The sequence below is a fragment of the Bombina bombina genome, chromosome 8 (genome assembly GCF_027579735.1).
Source record: "Bombina bombina isolate aBomBom1 chromosome 8, aBomBom1.pri, whole genome shotgun sequence".
Lineage (NCBI taxonomy): Eukaryota > Metazoa > Chordata > Amphibia > Anura > Bombinatoridae > Bombina > Bombina bombina.
This window is the reverse complement of record NC_069506.1, coordinates 188,610,491-188,630,876: the sequence shown is the minus strand read 5'-3', so window position 1 is coordinate 188,630,876 and position 20,386 is coordinate 188,610,491. Positions and strand designations below refer to the sequence as shown.

General features: G+C 38.4%; 1 protein-coding gene across 1 annotated transcript in view; it reads left to right on the top strand.

The window, feature by feature from the left end:
- KCNA7 (potassium voltage-gated channel subfamily A member 7) overlaps nucleotides 1-20,186 on the top strand; it is a 105,990-nt gene extending 85,804 nt beyond the window's left edge. Inside the window, exon 2 of the mRNA XM_053690791.1 lies at nucleotides 18,552-20,186. Coding sequence (XP_053546766.1) covers nucleotides 18,552-19,421 — 870 coding nt within the window. The 3' untranslated portion in view covers nucleotides 19,422-20,186. The remainder of the gene's footprint in view (nucleotides 1-18,551) is intronic.
- Nucleotides 20,187-20,386: the final 200 nt, after the last annotated feature.

The following is a 20,386-nucleotide window of genomic DNA, read 5'->3' as shown; positions in this document are numbered from 1 at the left end:
TCAATGGGACTTCCACAGCGCCGGTATTACGAGTTTGCCTGTCCCCCGCATCGCAAACATTACAATACAATTATTAACCCCTAATCTGCCGCTCCGGGCATCGACCACCACTATAATAAACATATTAACCCCAAAACCGCTGCACTCCCGCATTGTAAACACTAGTTAAAAACACTAGTTAAATATTATTAACCCCTAATCTGCTCTCCCTAACATCGCCGCAACCTACATTATTGTTATTAACCAATAATCTGCTGTCCCTAACATTGCTGCCACTATACTAAAGTTATTCACCCCTAAACCTAACCCTAAGTCTGACCCTAACACCCACTAAATTTAAAATAATTAAAATAAATCTAAATAAAAATTACTATCATTAACTAAATAATTCCTATTTAAAACTAAATACTTACCTATAAAATAAACCCTAAGATAGCTACAATATAACTAATAGTTACATTGTAGCTATCTTAGGTTTTATTTTTATTTTACAGGTAAGTTTGTATTCATTTTAACTATGTAGACTAGTTACTTAATAGTTATTAACTATTTACTAGCTACCTAGCTAAAATAAGTACAAATTTACCTGTATAATAAAACCTAACCTGAGTTACACTAACACCTAACCTTACACTACAATTAAATAAATTACATGAATTAAATACAATGAACTAAATTACAAAAAACACACTAAATTACACAAAATAAAAAAGAAATGATCAAATATTTAAACTAATTACACCTAATCTAATAGCCCTATGAAAATAAAAAAGCCCCCCCCCCCCAAAATAAAAGAAAACCCTAGCCTAGAATAAACTACCAATGGCCCTTAAAAGATCCTTTTGCGAGGCATTGCCCCAAAGAAATCAGCTCTTTTACCTGTACAAAATAATACAAACAACCCCCCAACAGTAAAACCCATCACCCACACAAGCAAACCCCCCAAATAAAATACTATCTAAAAAAAACTAAGCTCCCCATTGCTCTGAAAAGGGCATTTGTATGGGCATTGCCCTTAAAAGGGCATTTAGCTCTTTTTCTGCCCAAGCTCTAAGCTAAAAATAAAACTCACCCAATAAACCCTTAAAAAAACCTAACACTAACCCCCGAAGATCCACTTACAGTTTTTGAAGACCGGACATGCATCCTCAACGAAGCCGGGAGAAGTCTTCATCCAAGCGGCAAGAAGTTCTCAACGAAGCCGGGAGAAGTCTTCATCCAAGCGGCAAGAAGTGGTCCTCCAGATGGCAGAAGTCTTCATCCAGTTGACATCTTCTATCTTAATCCTTCCGACGCGGAGCGGCTCCATCTTCATGACATCCGGCGCGGAGCATCCTCTTCTTTCGATGGTCGCTGAAGAATGAAGGTTTCTTTAAATGACGTCATCCAAGATGGCGTCCCTTGAATTCCGATTGGCTGATAGAATTCTATCAGCCAATCAGAATTAAAGATGAAAAAATCCTATTGGCTGATGCCAATGATTGGAACAGCCAATAGAATGCAAGCTCAATCCTATTGGCTGATTGGATCAGCCAATAGGATTGAAGCGCAATCCTATTGGCTGAATGCATCAGTCAATAGGATTTTATCACCTTTAATTCCGATTGGCTGATAGAATTCTATCAGCCAATCAAAATTCAAAGGACGCTATCTTGGATGACATCATTTAAAGGAACCTTAATTCTTCAGCGACCATCGAAAGAAGAGGATGCTCTGTGCCGGATGTCTTGAAGATGGAGCTGCTCCACGTCAGAAGGATGAATATAGAAGATGCCGTCTGGATGAAGACTTCTGCCCTTTTGGAGGACCACTTCTTGCCGCTTGGATGAAGACTTCTCCCGGCTTCTTTGAGGATGGATGTCCAATCTTCAAAAACTGTAAGTGGATCTTCGGGGGTTAGTGTTAGGTTTTTTTAAGGGTTTATTGAGTGGGTTTTATTTTAGCTTAGGGTTTGGGCAGAAAAAGAGCTAAATGCCCTTTTAAGGGCAATGCCCATACAAATGCCCTTTTCAGAGCAATGGGGAGCTTAGGTTTTTTTAGATAGTATTTTATTTGGGGGGTTTGCTTGTGTGGGTGATGGGTTTTACTGTTGGGGGGTTGTTTGTATTATTTTTTACAGGTAAAAGAGCTGATTTCTTTGGGGCAATGCCCTGCAAAAGGACCTTTTAAGGGCCATTGGCAGTCTATTGTAGGCTAGGGTTTTTTTTATTTGGGGGGGGGGCTTTTTTATTTTGATAGGGCTATTAGATTAGGTGTAATTAGTTTAAATATTTGATCATTTCTTTTTTTGTGTAATTTAGTGTTTGTTTTTTGTAATTTAGTTAATTGTATTTCATTAATGTAATTTATTTAATTGTAGTATAAGGTTAGGTGTTAGTGTAACTCAGGTTAGATTTTATTTTACAGGTAAATTTGTATTTATTTTAGCTAGGTAGCTAGTAAATAGCTAATAACTATTTAGTAACTAGTCTACCTAGTTTAAAATAAATACAAACTTGCCTGTGAAATAAAAATAAAACCTAAGCTAGCTACAATGTAACTATTAGTTATATTGTAGCTAGCTCAGGGTTTATTTTAAAAGTAAGTATTTAGTTTTAAATAGGAATTATTTAGGTAATGATAGAAATTTTTATTTAGATTTATTTTAATTATATTAAAGTTAGTGGGTGTTAGGTTTAGGGTTAGACTTAGGGTTAGGTTTAGGGGTTAATAACTTTAGTATAGTGGCGGCGATGTTGGGGGTGGCAGATAAGGGGTTAATAAGTGTAGGTAGGTGGCGGCGATGTTAGGGGCGACAGATTAGGGGTTAATAAGTGAAGGTGGGTAGCGGAGACATTGGGGCGACAGATTAGGGGTTAATAAGTGCAGGTGGGTGGCGGTGACATTGGGGCGGCAGATTATGGGTTAATAAGTGTAGGTAGGTGGTGGTGGTGTCGGGGGCGGCAGATTAGGGGTTAATAAGTGTACTGTAGGTGTCAGCGATGGGGGTGGCAGATTAGGGGTTAATAACAGTAATATAGGTGTCAGCGATATTGGGGGCAGCAGATTAGGGGTGTTTATGTTAGGGTGTTAGGTGTAAACATAAATTTTGTTTCCCCATAGGAATCAATGGGGCAGCGTTACGGAGCTTTACGCTCCTTTATTGCAGGTGTTAAGCTTTTTTTTAGCCGACTCTCCCCATTGATGTCTATGGAGAAATTGTGCACGAGCACGTAAAACCAGCTCAAAGCAGCGCTGGTATTTGTGTGCGGTATGGAGCTGAATTTTGCTCAACTCTGCAATATTGCCTGCTAACGCCGGGTTTATGAAAACCTGTAATAGTAGCACTATAGGGAGGTGAGCAGTGGAAATAACTTGCAAGTTAGTACCGAGCCGCTCTTATCGCAAAACTCGTAATCTAGCCGATAATCTTCTTTTAATGCTTTTTTTAAATAGCCCACATAAAGCTACAGACAGCTTGCACAGCACTTTAATGTCTTTCTAATTCTACAGTAGTTCAGTGCATGTAAGTGTTATATCTGATGATGGCAGCATCAGAAGCTATCGTTTTCCATGGTTTCATAGGAGCCCTCTTCAAATTGCATGCTACATTCATGGTGTATTGAATAAGTACAGCTTTCTCAAAGACACCTCTCCTGAAAGAAGAGTTTTATCTGCATTTTTATTAATCTAGGGGGAACTTGCAGTTTCCTAGTGGTCAAGGAGGTTTCTCAAATTTTGACTTATTCAGAGAACAATCTGTGTACAATTTCTGCCGTTCATTTCCAGGTGTAAACAACCGGGAAGCAGATTATCTCAGATGCCAATCTCTTCATCCAGGGGAATCAAGTCTTCATCTGGGTGTTTTTAACTAGATTGTATATAAATGGGGTCTACCTGATGTATTCTCTTTTGAACAACTGTAATAGTAGCAATTTGAACAAGCCTTTAATTTTGTTTTGTAACTCAGAACCAGCAATTGCCTTAAAAGTAGATTTGTAACATAAAAGAAGCTTGATGAATTCGTTGTCAGTGCTTCATATAATGTATTACTATTTGCCCAATAAGTGTCAGTTTATTAACTTCATAAACTGTAATTCTTTCAGGGCAATTGTAAATGCAAACAGTTCAAATTAAGCAATAACGTAAATTATTGTATTCCTTGATTAGGCAGGTAAAGTTCATCAAATTATGTAAAAATAACGAATAATAATGGATTAAATAGTTCTGACCTGAGAACCCAGGAGTTTGTTACTTGTGTCCGTTTGCTATGAACAGCAGCGTGGTACTCACAGGGAGAGCGGTTGTTGGCTGCAGCTGATGACGTCACCGCTACTTGCTGTGCTGTGTCTGAAGCGGCTTGCGAATCCTGTTACCTTGTAACTGCTTCAGGATGAGATGTCGAGTCAGTTTGATTTCCTTGCAATAGGTAAAATCTTCCAGTATTGAATTGAGTAGTAGAGCTGCTAAATGTAGGAATGAAAATAAGAGATGTTATCAGTAACTTTTAGGAACTCTTCAAATAGGAAATAGAGAGGCTGTTGGAGAGTGAGGAAAACTCTCAGTGACACGCTTGTGCTGTGAATCCTTTCTCAATTAACCAGCAATGAGTGCTGGGGGGAAGTGCTTGATATAGGAAGCACTTAAAGGGACAGATCATTAGTAAGCAGTAACCCTGACAGAGCCCCCCACAAAAAGAACCACAGCGAGGTTCAAGGCCTGGGACGATCAGGGTTACGTCTATGGAAGAGAGAGATCAGACGTGGAGCAGATATGTTCGAGGCAGGCTCCCAGGAATCATCTTCATGTCCAAATCCTTTCCAATGAACCAAATAGAAAAGATTCCCATGACGGAGTCTAGAATCCAGAATGCTATGAACCTCATACTGGCTATCAAGGGTAGCAGAAGGTATTGGGTCTGCTGATGTAACATTTGATATGGGTAGGTTACAAGGTTTGATAAGAGACACATGGAAAGTCGGATGTATCTTAAAAGTTGATGGCAGTTGGAGTGTAACTGTTGTTGGACCATTTACCCTGATGATAGGGTAAGGACCCAAAAAGAGTTTACCTAGTTTCCTACAAGGATAGGGTATCTTGAGGTTCTTAGTGGAGAGCCATACTTGTTGTCCTACGGAATATTGAGGACTAGGTCTGTGGCGAAGATCGTAGTACCTGCGTTGTGATGCCTGTGCCTGAAGAATATGTTCACGAATTGAAGAAAAGTTGGCAGAAATGTCGTTAACCATATCATTCACCTGAGGACATGGGGTGTCAATCTTCGGAAGTAGAGTGAAATTTGGATGTAAACCATAATTTACAAAAAATGGTGATGTGCCAGTTGTGGAACTCTTATTATTATTATAGGCAAATTCTGCTAGGGGCAAGTTGGAGGCCCATGAATCTTGTTGGTGAGAGCAGAAGCAACGTAGGTATTGTTCGAGCCACTGGTTCACCCTCTCCGTCTGCCCATTCGTTTGAGGATGGTAGGCAGTGGTGAGTTTTTGTTCTATATGCAGAGCAGCACACAAATTTCTCCAGAACTTAGATGTGAATTGGGTTCCACGGTCACTAAGGATGGTTTTAGGTATTCCATGCAGTCTTACAATGTTTTGAATGAACAATTCACTTGTGATCTTGGAAGTGGGTAGGGAGGCAATCGGTGTGAAATGTGCCATCTTTGAGAATAAATCGGTGACAACCATTATAGTGGTGTATTTGTTAGAGACAGGTAAGTCCACGATAAAGTCCAGAGATACCGCCTCCCAGGGTACTTGTGGTACAGGTAAAGGCTGTAAAAGACCCACAGGAAGTTGTTTAGAAGGTTTGGAGGTTGCACATGTAACGCATTTAGATATATATTCTTTGAGATCGAGGTTAAGAGTAGGCCACCAAAAAGATCTCTTTAGTAAATCCAAAGTTTTATCCCTTCCCATGTGTCCAGCAAGGGGGGACTCATGAACTGTTTTCAAGATTGAAGATCTAAGATTTGGAGGTATGTATAGCTTCCTGTCCTTATAGAGTAAGCCGTCAGAATTGTAGGTAAGATCTGTATGAGGTACTGATGGGTCAATAGCAGTAGCATCTTTTAACACTGTAGTTAGACTTGTTATAACACCAATGATAGAGTCCTTAGGGACAACAGTAGTAGGAATGCATGGTATTATAGGTTTAGGACCTTGTCTAGAGAGGGCGTCAGCCTTGCCATTTTTAGTACCAGGCCTGTAGGTAATGATGTAATGGAAACGAGAAAAGTAAAGACTCCAGCGTAATTGTCTGGAGGATAGGGTTCGATTGGACTGAAGATATTGCAGATTTTTGTGGTCAGTATATATGACAGTTGGTTGTGTTGCGCCCTCAAGCAAGTGCCTCCAGTGATCGAAGGAACACTTTATTGCAAGTAATTCTTTCTCGCCAACTGGATAATTTAACTCTACTGGTTGCATCAATCTAGAGAAAAATGCGACCTGGTGTAAGGGATATTTGAATGATTTCCGTTGAGAGAGGATTGCCCCTATTGCGAACTCAGAAGCGTCAACTTCCAGGATGAATTGCTTTTCTAAATCCGGGTATTGGAGAATGGGTGCTGTAGTGAATTTATTTTTTAAAAGGTCAAATACCTGTTGAGTATGGCTTGTCCACCTGAAAGGATGATTCAATTTGGTGAGCTCAGTAAGAGGTTTGGTAATAGCAGCAAATCCAGGAATGAATTTCCTATAATAATTTGAGAAGCCAAGGAAACGTTGAACATCTTTCTTACATTGAGGAGTTGGCCAGTTCTGAATAGCCTGAACCTTGTCATCTTGCATCTTGATTCCTTCAGGGGAGATGTTATAACCCAGGAAAGAGATATTATTTGATTCAAATATACATTTTTCTAGTTTAGCGTATAGGTTATTTTTTCGTAACCTAGTGAGAACCTCTCTAACATGTATTGTATGTTGATCTAGATTTTGTGAGTAAACTAGAATATCGTCCAAATAGACAACAACATATACATCCAAAATATCTCTGAAAAGATCATTGATTAAGCATTGGAATGTTGCTGGGGCATTGCAAAGACCGAATGGCATCACTGTATATTCGAATAGCCCATATCTAGTCCGAAAAGCAGTGAGCCATTCGTCGCCAGCTCTCATTCGTATAAGATTATAGGCACCTCGAAGATCCAATTTCGTGAAAATTGAGGCCCCCCTTAATCTTTCAATTAATTCAGGGAACAAAGGTAGGGGGTACCTGTTTTTTCTGGTACGCCTGTTCAATTCCCTGTAATCGATAATTGGTCTTAACGTGCCATCTTTATTGGTGACAAAAAATATGCCTGCACCTGCAGGAGAGGTACTAGGTCTTATAAAACCTTTTCGGAGGTTCTCATCGATATAATTTTTAAGGTGTTCTAATTCTGGTTTTGAAAGGGGGTAGATATGTCCATAGGGAATTGAAACTCCTGGGAGTAAATCAATAGGACAATCGTAATCCCTATGAGGGGGCAAACATTCAGCTTCTTTTTTATTAAAAACATCTGAGAAGTCTGCATATTGTTTAGGTAAAATATTATCCTCAACCTGTAGCATAATTAAATCTGATGATGTCTTACTATTTTGAGTGAGATGAGGGAAAGATAAACTGAGGTCATTCCAGTTTATAGTTGGTTTGTGTTTACAAAACCAATTTATACCAAGGATTACATTAAACATTGGTGAAGATATGACGTCAAAAGTGAGTGTTTCTGTGATGTGTGTGCAAGATGTTACCTGTAATGGTGTAGTTTGGTGTGTGACAGGACCTGATTTTAAAAAAGAGCCATCAATGACCTTCACAGAGACCGGAGTTCTCTTAGAGACCAGAGGTATTTTATTCTGTTTCACAAAAGAAAAATCAACAAAATTTCTACATGAGCCGGTGTCCAGGATAGCTTCAGTTGTTATCCTGATTTGATCCCACTGTAAAATAATAGGGATAGTTAAATATGAGGGTTTAATGGTTTTCATCAGCAGGGATTCAGAGATGTTAGGCAACCTACCCTTCTTATTCTTAGCGAGAACTGGGCAGTCCTTTACTTCATGTGTGGGGCAGGCACAATACATGCACAGACTATGCAACTTCCTCCTAGTCTTTTCCTGAGAGGAGAGGGGACCCTTCATAAAGCCTATGTCCATAGGTTGCGGTGATTCCTTAGTTTGATAAACAGGAGTGGAGAGAAAGCTTCTTGTACCGCTAGCCTTTTCAGAGCGGCGTTCCCTAAGCCGTCTATCTATGTTAATAGTGAGAGAAAAGAAATCTTCCAATGAATCTGGAATACCTGTGCGTGAGAGTTCATCCTTTATATCCTCAGACAACCCTAAACGATATTGAGTTTTAAGGGAGACCTCATTCCATCCGGAATCGCGGGCAGAAATTTTAAATTGTGTGATGTAAGACTCCACAGGGTTCTTTCTTTGTTTTAAAGATCTAAGTATGTTTTCAGCTGTGACCTGTTTGAAAGGGTCATCATATAATGCTGACATTTGATCAAAGAACTCATCAAGGGATCCCAGTATTGCATCATCATTTTCAAAAAAAGAGTCAGCCCAAGCCCTAGGTTCCCCCCTCAAATATGATATCACAGTGAGCACTCTTGATCTTTCAGTGGGATAAGTGCGTGGCTTTAATTGAAAAAGCAACATGCAGGAGTTTTTAAACTCTCTGAATCTTGAACGGTCACCAGAGAATTTTTCTGGGGGGGAGACCATAGGTTCAGGGATAGAATCTGCACTTGCAGGTTTAGGTGCCAGAGTCTCTCTTAAGCAGGCCTTCAAAGCCTGATTTTCCACTTGTAATTCATGGAAAGAACCTGATAGAGCTTCTAATCTGTCTGACAGGACTTGAACTTTATCACTTAAAAGATCTTGTTCCATAATTGCTGTTGAGTGTATATGTTTGGTATAGGATAATTCTGTGTACACAAACACTAAATCCTTGCTTCCTTATGGCTGGTTAATTCTGTAATAGTAGCAATTTGAACAAGCCTTTAATTTTGTTTTGTAACTCAGAACCAGCAATTGCCTCAAAAGTAGATTTGTAACATAAAAGAAGCTTGATGAATTCGTTGTCAGTGCTTCATATAATGTATTACTATTTGCCCAATAAGTGTCAGTTTATTAACTTCATAAACTGTAATTCTTTCAGGGCAATTGTAAATGCAAACAGTTCAAATTAAGCAATAACGTAAATTATTGTATTCCTTGATTAGGCAGGTAAAGTTCATCAAATTATGTAAAAATAACGAATAATAATGGATTAAATAGTTCTGACCTGAGAACCCAGGAGTTTGTTACTTGTGTCCGTTTGCTATGAACAGCAGCGTGGTACTCACAGGGAGAGCGGTTGTTGGCTGCAGCTGATGACGTCACCGCTACTTGCTGTGCTGTGTCTGAAGCGGCTTGCGAATCCTGTTACCTTGTAACTGCTTCAGGATGAGATGTCGAGTCAGTTTGATTTCCTTGCAATAGGTAAAATCTTCCAGTATTGAATTGAGTAGTAGAGCTGCTAAATGTAGGAATGAAAATAAGAGATGTTATCAGTAACTTTTAGGAACTCTTCAAATAGGAAATAGAGAGGCTGTTGGAGAGTGAGGAAAACTCTCAGTGACACGCTTGTGCTGTGAATCCTTTCTCAATTAACCAGCAATGAGTGCTGGGGGGAAGTGCTTGATATAGGAAGCACTTAAAGGGACAGATCATTAGTAAGCAGTAACCCTGACAACAACAAACTTCCCAGATATTTTGCAAGATCCAGGGATCCACAGGTGAAGTTTATATATTCTTTAGAAGCTTCCTGGTCATTTTGTTTTGCTTACTTATTTCCTCTAACTGTTCTTCTGCCAAGAGTGATAGCTTAGATCAAACAATTATTATTATTATTTATCTTAGCAATATCTTCTGCCAGAAGAGTTTTCTGAATTGACTGCTCTTTCTTGTGAGCCACCTTATCGTTTATCTTGTTTTTCTCTAGGATAAGGCGGTTGTGATTTCTTCTGATAACATCAATCAGGAAATTGTAGTACCTTCACTCTGCCCTAATCCACAAAATGAAAGCTTTAAAATGCTATTTACAAGCTACAAAGAATTATAGACAATCCTCTAATTTGCTTATTCATTTCTAAGGTTCAGAAAAAGGCCAGAAGGCCACAGCCTTTACTTTAGCATCTTGGCTAAAACTCTTGATTTTCAAGGCTAATTCGGAGCTGAGAAAGGTCTCCTCAAAACGCATTACAGCACTTTCAACTACATCAATTCCCTTCTTTGCTTTTCAAAAATGAGGCTTCTATTAATTACATTTGCAAGGCAGCAACATGGTCATTCATACAATCTTTTTTCTAAAATCTACTATTGTGATGTTTTCGCTTCTTCTGAAGAGGCTTTTGGTAAGAAGGTCCTCAAGGCAGCAGTGTCTGGAAATTAAGTGCCTGCCTTTTAAAAAAAAAAAAATTGTCACGCCCGAATTACTTGTAGACTCCACAGCTTGGGTATTAGTTTCCAAGAGTAATGGCTCGTGGACTCTCACCACCTTATTAAAAGAAACAAAATGTATGCTTACCTAGTAAATCCATTTCTTTCATGGTTGTGAGATTCCAGAGACCTGCCCATTTTCACTATTTTTTTTCTGACGGCAGTTCTAGTTTGCATCTCAGTTTTCCATGCTTTGCCCTTTCCTACCTTTCTCTTTCTCCTTTTCTTGGCTATACATTAGATTAGCATACTAGAGTTGTGGAAAGGATTAAGTGCTCTAGGAGTCTTGGGAATCTTTGCCTCCTCCAAGTGGCAAGAAGTTAAATCCCAGCAGTAATGGCTTGTGGACTCTCACCACCATGAAAGAAACACATTTATCAAGAAAGCATACATTTTGTTTTTTCAAGACTTAAAGGGATACTGAGCCCAAAATGGAGACACCAATCAACAAGTGCTACCCAGGTGCTGAACCAAAGATGGGCCGTCTGGTAAGCTTACATTCCTGCTTTTTCAAATAAAGATACAAAGAGAACACAGAAATTGATAATAGGAGTAAATTAGAAAGATGCTTAAAATTGCATGCTCTATCTAAATCATGAAAGAAACAAATTGGTTTAAGTATCCCTTTAAAGGGACAGTCTAGTCAAAACTAAACTTTTATTATTCAAATACGGCTTGTAATTTTAAACAACTTTACAATTTACTTTTATCATCAAATTTGCTTTGTTCTTTTGGTATTCTTAGTTGAAATGTAAACCTAGGTAGGCTCATATGCTAATTTCTAATCCCTTGAAGGCCGCCTCTTATATAAATGCATTTGACAGTTTTTTACAGGTAGAGGACGTTAGTTCATGTGTGCCATATAGATAACATTGTGCTCACACCCGTGAAGTTACTTATGAGAGGGCACTGATTGGCTAAAATGCAAGTCTGTCAAAAAAAATAAATAAGGGGAAAGTCTGCAGAGGCTTAGGGGCCTATTTATCAAAGCGTCAACTAAAAATATGCTTGAATTCCACGTCGTATTTGTCACGAGATTGATCTGTCGTAGTTATCAAAGCGCCAAGATTGGCAAAACTTGAAATTTGTGGCGTAATATACAATCCCGCAAACTCAATTCGACGCAGATCGATGCTTGCGTCATTACAGATGTTCCGAATTCAGATTCGACTCTATTTGACCCTTTTCCCAATTTATCGTACATTTAACAGGTACGCTCGCGTGTATTCTGACACAGCGTACCTAGTTTTGAATCCACCACCCTTGAGGTCGCGTATGCCATAGAGCTCAATGGGAGTCTGAAAACACAGAAAGCTTATGTTCGATGCTGCAAGAGAATGAAGCATATTACATAAAAAAAGTAAATTAGAAACTTTATTAAAATTGTATACCCTTTTTAAATCAAACAATATTATTTCTCCACATTTGGTGCACTAGTAGCTATAGGGATAAAAATGAAAATACATTACTACTTATGGATTATGTTACAACTTTGTCTCTCATTACAAAGCAAGGGGACAATATTATTTATACAAATTTGGTGCAAAGTTTTGCCCTAAACTTGTCGCACTAATAGATATAGAGATAAAAATGAAATAAATACACAACATAATATAGCTAACTTCCTTTTTATTTTTTTGGAAAAATCTATGTGCACCATGTTTAAGCCATGTAATACAAGTCCCACTCTCCACTTCACGCCAAATTTGACTCAACACTTTTCGCACCTTTTGATTGTAATATGCATAATCACATGATTTATGACATCTGCCAATCTGATTCAAATATACATTATAAACTATCACTAACGAATCAAATTGTTCAATAATTGTGTCATTGATCACTCATCAGAACTTGTAAGTGCCATTTGTTACATTGTGTATTATACTTTTAAAGTATGTATATGTGAAATTAGTATTAAAGATAAACATTGATGCTGACATTAGGACACACAGTGTAATATTTTAGACAAGGATTTTAAAATTTTAATTGATGTTTGATTCAATATAATCTTAAAATTATAGCTCAAAGGGATAGCCCACCTAACATTAAGCTGTCATGATTCAGATACAGCAGAAATTAAAATCACCTTTTTACTGTCATGCTATTTTCAGTGTATTTCTTCCATCTCTTGAATTTCTTTTTCAGTAAGAAATGTCATCTTCTATGCCAGCCCATTTTATAACACCTGTGTAGGGGTGTTTTTTAAAACTAGATTGCAATCAGGAGGGGTTACAAAGGTGCAGAGAGAAAACTGTCCCAGCTCTTAAAATATTTATTGATTGCAAATAAATACATATAATACCCTGATTACATGTTATATTCGCAATTATTCCTGCTCAGAATAATAATACATAGTGGTATAAATAAACACAGAGATATGACAGACAACATTGTTTAGAACAAAAAAAGGAACTTAGGGACATGTAAATATGTTTGCAAAAGATTTCAGACATAACGCACACACACACACACACACATATATATATATATATATATATATATATATATATATATATATATATATATATATATATATATACACAGTTGTTTGCAAACGTTTTAGGCACCCCTGACAATTTCCATGATTTTCATTTATAAATAATTGAGTGTTTGGATCAGCAATTTAATTTTGATCTATCAAATAACTGAAGGATACAGTAATATTTCAGTAGTGAAATGAGGTTTATTGGATTAACAGAAAATGTGCAATATGCATCATATATGCATCATAAGTATCATATAACAAATTAATATAAAAATAACTTCCTATGAGATATTGTTTGTTGAGGTATAAATCTATTTATTTCTTGGACATTAACAGATGAAAAACTTGGTTAACAACAGTCCGATACAGCAAAAAAAGGCCACATCTCACTGCTAATTACCCTCCATCTGTCTGCAGCCCTTGATACTGTTGACCACATCTCACTGCTAATTACCCTCCATCTGTCTGCAGCCCTTGATACTGTTGACCACCCTCTTTTGCTCCAAACCCTTCAGTCCGATGCTCATTGCACCAGCAGTTCACAAGAACTGCTGGTGCAATGATAAATGCCGACAGCGTATGCTGTCAGCATTTATTGATGTGCGGCAGGCATGATACGCTACATCGTATCATGTGCGTCCGCACAATAATAAATAGACCCCCAAGTTTGCAAATGTCCACGGAAGGGACTTATTTTACACTGCTAGGGAGAGTGTTCAATACAGATGGAGTCACATGGCTAAAATCTAGTACACCACATTTTTAGTGAATTCTTGGTCTCGTGTAGCTTCACGAAAATTGCTGATAGAAGTCTGCAAGTTGGGACATAGGGCACCAGTAATTATTTTAGGCAGCTCGGTCACTGCTTGTGCAAAGTTTTGTATGATAGCAGTTCTATCTTGAATTATAAGCGCCATTTTAATAGCTATGAAGGTATAGAAGTTACATGGCAGAATTTTGATTGTCCATTTAACAGCCTTGCTGCAGCGTTTTGTAACAACTGAAGGTGATGGAGTAGTTTTTCTAAAATGTGTTACAATAGTCCAAACATGATGTGATCAAAGCGAGGATGATTGTGGGAAGATCCTCTGCAGGAATCCGGTGCTTAATCCTGGTTGTATTCTTTAAATTGTCACACATAACCCTAAGATTCCTTACTACTTCTGAGGTTTGTAGTTTTTATCCTCCACATTTTAGACATGTCAGTTGGTCTTGTTTCAGCTTAGTTTTCATCATGCAACCTCTGCCCATTACAAGTAATTCTATTTTGTCAGGGTTTAGGCTCAACCAACTGGCATTCATCTATCTAAGGAGATCAGCAATACATGTATTGGAATCTATTAGAACAGTTGAGTTTGGCTTGAAGGAGATGTAAATTTAAGTGTTGTCTACAGAACATTGATAGCTTAGGCAATGTTGCCCTATGATATTTCCTATTGACAGCATATACACTGCAAATAACATGGGAGATAAGATGGAGCCCTATGGAACTTCACACACCAAGGGGACACTGTCTGAGTTCTGTCAAATAGAAATGAGTTGAACCTACTTAAGACAATACCATCCAGCCCACAGATATGATGTAGATGATTTAATAAAATGTCATGCTCCACTATGTATGGATTAGTATTCAGCACTCACATCAATCTTTTGCCATCAAGAGATTATTTAGTACCAGTACCAGAGCTTTTTCAGTACTATGTTTTTCCTGAAACCTGACTGGAATGCATAATAAATTATTTTTATTGACAGCCATGCGTTTAGTTAAGTTACAGCAACTTTCTCAACTACTTTCCCCAGGAAAAGAAGGTTTGAGATGGACCTATTTATTATTATTATTATTATTATTTGTAGAGCGCCAGCAGATTCTGTAGCGCTATAAAAATAGGCATGGTATGCAAGGTAAGGGATCAAGTGGGTAGAGGGTAGAGGGCCCTGCGGAAAGTTGCGCTGTTGTAGTCAGCTCTTATGAAGGTGATCTGCAAACAGCTGGGCTCATAGGCTTACATGCTAAGGGGGTTCAAAGGGATACCAAATAAAGAGAGGAACTGGGGTTAGGAAAGGTTAGTGTAGGTTGTATGCATCCCTGAACAATATTTCAGGGTATTTCGGAGTCTTTATGGAGTGCTTGAAACTTCAAAACTAGGGAAGTGTCTTGTGAAGCAAGAGAGAGTTTCACAAGATGGTGGCCAGTCTGGAGAAGTCCTGTAGATGGGAATGTTAGGAGGTAACAGGAGAGGAGGAGGTAATGAGCAGAGCGAATGGGGTGGGAGGGAAAATATCTGGAGACAAGGTCTGAGATATTGGGAAAGGCAGTGCAGTTGAGGGCCTTGTATGTCAGAGTCAGAATTTTGTGTTTAATTTTGGAGACTAGAGGAAGCCAGTGAAGGGATTGCCAGAGGGGTGCAACAGATAAAGAGCAACATGTAAGGAAGACGAGCCTGGCAGACGTATTCATTATGGATTGTAAAGTAGCTAGATGGCAGCTAGGAAGACCAGAGAGGATGGAGTTGCAGTAGTCAAGGTGGGAAAGGATGAGAGAGTGGATTCAAATCTTAGTTGTTTCTTGTGTAAGGAAATGTCGAATGTTAGAGATGTTTTTAAGGTGGAAGAGGCAGGAACTGGACAAAGACTGAATGTGAGGAGTGAAAGAAAGATTTGATTCAAATATGACCCCCAAGACATCGGGCATGCGGGTAAGGGGTAATGATAAAGTTATCAACAGTTATAGAAAAATGGGGGGTGGATATTTTGGAAGAAAGGGGGAAATAAAATAAATAGCTTAAGGTAGTGACATCCAAGATGAGATATGAGAAAGACAGTTAGTGACACATGTTAGCAAGAAAGGAGATAGGTCTGGTGCAGAGAGGTAGATTTGGGTGTCATCAGCATGCAAATGATATTGAAACCTGTGGGACTTTATAAGAGAAACCTAATGATGACGAATAGATTGAGAAGAGAAGGGGACCAAGGACAGAGCCTTGCGTTACCCCAACAGAAAGTGGTAAAGGGGAAGAGGATGCACAATAGAAGGCTACACTAAAGGGACAGTTAGACAGGTAGGAAGAGATCCACGAGAGGGCTGTGTCACAAATGCAGAAGAATTGAAGGGTTTGGAGCAAAAGAGGGTGGTCAACAGTATCAAGGGCTGCAGACAGATGGAGGGTAATTAGCAGTGAGATGTGGCCTTTCGATTTTGCTGTAAGTAGGTCGTTGGTAACCTTAATTGCTGTCTCTGCGGTGTGTTGGGGGCAAAATCCAGATTGCAGTGGGTCAAGGAGGGATTATAATATAAGGAAATTTGATAGACGTTTATTTACTAGCTTTTCAAGAAGTTTTGAGGCAAGGAGAAGTAGTGAAATAGGGCTGTAGTTGGTTGGGGAGGTTGGATCGAGAGAAGTTTTTTTGAGGATAGCTGTTGCCAGTGTATGTTTTAGAGATGAGGGAAATATAAGAGAGGTTACAACTGTGTGTGACAATAGCCTATAATTCTCAATGCTGTCTGGAACCATCAAAGAAGGTTTTGTTTTTGGGAGTGATGATATACATACATTTGTTAAGGGATTTTTTTCTCATTTAGGAAAGTTTCCAAAACCATACAGACAATTAGAAAACTCAAACCATGCAGTGTTTCACAGCACAGAATTGCATTGGTAGTGACTGTCATGGAGATTATGTTTTCACTATGAGACAATTGCAACTATCTATCACAGATCAGAGGAATCACCACCATAAACTTTTATTCAAACAAACAAGGTTGTTCTTTCGGTTCTGGTTTAGTGAAAAGCAAAAGGTTGTAAAAACAGACACTCTGCAACCCAACTGAACTGCATTAAACACTTTTCATTCTGGTTGGGGAGATAAACTCCTTATTGTTTTAGCTTTCTGTTATGAAAGGGCTACGACATCAGATTTCCAGTCCAACTGTAGGACCCAGAGGCTGAGGAAGATTTAAATATAACTAGCTCAACACAGTAACCTAGAGTTTGACCCATCTGGGAATACTTGGAGTGTAGTAAGGTAGTGATGGAGTCTACCTTGCCAGATGTAGCTGGTACACAGGTAGAATAAGCACAGATTGGCTGGTTGATTTGACAAGCTAGGCATTATGCACAGGGTGTCTGTCAGTTCAAAATATATACACATTACTAGAAGATCAAAGACAAGCAGAGTAATGGAACAAGCCAGGAGTCATACAGAGAAAATCAGTCCAATTATACCAGTATTAGGCAGGTAGATGTAATGGAACAGGCATACACTGTAAAATAGCCTTATATGGGCAGGAAAGACAGGTGTCCATATTACAGAAGCAGGGTCAAATTATTAGCTCAAATCAGATTTCTTGTGAAATGCTTATGTAATGCCACCCCCTGCAGATTTGCGGCCAATCGGCCACTAGCAGGGGGTGTCAATCAACCCGATCGTATCCGATCGGGATGATTGCTGTCCGCCGCCTCAGAGGTGGTGGACGGCTTGCACGGAAACAGATGCATTGGGGCCGATTGACTGGTTAAAAAATCGACCCCTGTGTGTCAAGATTTAAAACACTTTGAGATGGTAATATAAAATTATAAATTGTATATATATAAAAAACTTTGCAATATACTTTCATTGTTTATTTTGTCCCCGTTTCATGTAATTCCATTCTGAAATTGTGAGCATTTCAGTTCCTGTTAGAAATGGAATTGCAGAACGCTGTTATTTTCCACACAGCAATTGGCTGCACACTCTAGTGACCTATTTATAACTGACCCTAATTAGCCACAGCAGAGAAGGTAACCTAAGTTATAACATGGCAGCCCCAATTGTTTTATAGACACTAAATTGTTACACTAAATACGTCTACGTGTTATTCTCAGACTAATCTTTTTTTTGAATGCATCATTCTACCTAGCATTTATTTAGGGATAGATTGCAAGTGGAGCGCTAATTTATCATGTGCGGGGTGTTAGAAAAAAAACAGCACTGAAAAGTGTCTTTACATTGCGGTCTATGGGAACTGTATGCTTATATACATATATATTTATGTGTTAATATGTGTATATGGTATGCACATTTTAACACATAAATATATATGTATATGAATAACCTCACTTGTTATAACAGTGCACATTTGCATGCGCTGGTATTACTAAGTTAAGCGCATAGGTCACTTTTGCGTAAGCAATCATTTGCACTCAACTTGTAATCTGGCCCTTAATGTTTAATGTCCCTTTAAGCAAGTACACCCAAAGGTAATACAAAAATACACAGGCACCAGAAGAAACATATTGACATCTCGTAAAGAGGCCATTTTAAATACTGAGGCAACAGTCCAAAAACTCTTGGAAACTAACCATGGTTAATATTTTTATTTAGTAGTGGGTCGAAATAAGCCACAAAGGCTGATTTAACAATGTCCGATATGATACGCTGTAACGTATCGTGTCCGACAGATATCGATGAATGCTCAATAGTAGAATATTCAATAGTGCAACAAATTGTTTGTTTATAATACTAATCATTATCATAATAATAATGTAAATGCATTATTGTAAAGATGCAGGTAAATCATATTGTTCTCATTTTAAATTGTTTTTCTATTTTTTTTTCAGGTACAGCCTCATCACAGGGGTAATGTTACACATATTATCCCTGAAAAGAGCCCATTTGAGGATCCTTTCTTTATTGTGGAAACAATCTGCATCTGTTGGTTTTCCTTTGAACTTTCAGTAAGATTTGTTGCAAGCCCCAGCAAGCCAGCATTTTTTAAGGACATTATGAATATGATAGACTTTGTGGCTATCATTCCATATTTTGTTGCCCTTGGTACAGAACTGGCTCGCCACAGAGGAGTTGGGCAACCAGCAATGTCACTGGCCATACTAAGGGTTATCCGTTTGGTCAGAGTGTTCCGTATCTTTAAGCTTTCTCGACACTCTAAGGGTTTACAGATATTGGGACAAACACTGAAAGCCAGTATGAGAGAACTGGGGTTGCTCATATTTTTTCTGTTTATTGGCGTTATCCTCTTCTCAAGTTCTGTCTACTTTGCTGAAGCTGATCATGCAGATACCAAGTTTACCAGTATCCCAGAGGCATTTTGGTGGGCTGTTGTCACCATGACAACTGTAGGTTATGGAGACATGTCTCCTGAAACAGTTGGCGGAAAGTTGGTTGGATCCCTTTGTGCCATTGCAGGAGTGCTAACTATCTCATTACCTGTTCCAGTTATTGTCTCCAATTTTAGTTACTTCTACCACCGGGAGACAGAGTGCTCAGATATTGGTCAGTTCAATCATGTTGGCTCATGCCCAAATGGTCCACCTCATACCCCAAAGCCAAAAAGTAGGGAAAGGAGCCCAATGCTCAACAAACTCAAGAACATATGCACCAATTCTAAGGCAGAACTATTAGATGGACTTGGAACTGTTAATGACATACAGAGTTCTGGCCAACCATCCCATTTAATTACTCAAGTGTGATTTTGGAGCTACAATATATTCCACCTTTCTTCACCTTTTTCTCTTGGAGTCTTAAATTAAATGTTTTTACAGGACTAAACAAGCTCAGTTTTTCTTCTTGCCTGGCATCATCTGACAAAAAGGCTTGGAACAAATAGAACATGCATATTTTTGCGTTTGGATCCTCAACGTGTTTTTTTTTAATGTGAAATAAAATAGAATTCAAAAGGTGATATGAAAAAATACCAAATGCTTTGTAATATATAATCATGTTGTAGGCATCAAAATGTTCAGTGTATTGGTGAGAGAGCAATCTTAAGGCATAGTGTAAGAAATACCAAGCTAAATTGAATTAATATGAAGTTCTGAGCCATAAACAATTGGCCCTGAGTACTGGCTCTTTGGCTAGTGGAAGATTCTACTAGATGGCATCATAATGGTATCATCAAGGGTGTCCCACTAATATCCCTGAGGCAACAGCTGGGTATAACAGCCAAATGAAATTGTAGAAATGTACTATTAAATTACATGCTCTGAAGCTCTTAGGGGGAACAGCCAAAGAAGACCAGAGTCAAATATCAGCAAATGACTAAATACATAAATATGGCAACAAAGGTAATTCAGGGCAAGAATGCAGAATGAAGGATATCTTGCCCTTTCAACAAAGAGTTTGTTACTATTCAGAACAGAGGAGCATCTAAAGAATGCTATGTGGATTACATAACAAGATTTAACTGTAGCTATATGTGATTTGAGAAAATGCATTAAATATGATCCTTAAAAGTTGCTGAAAATTGTTTATTTTATTTTATTTTTAAAGACTGGAACATTATTTGTATAATACATCAGCTCAGCATTGCAATGATCTCAGAGTTTACAAATTCCTGATAGAATATTTCTTGTAGATGCCATACATTTGTAAAGGACACTTATATGTGTGACGGTCATCTTCAGCTGTGTGTGTCTCAGTGTAAAACCAAGAGCAT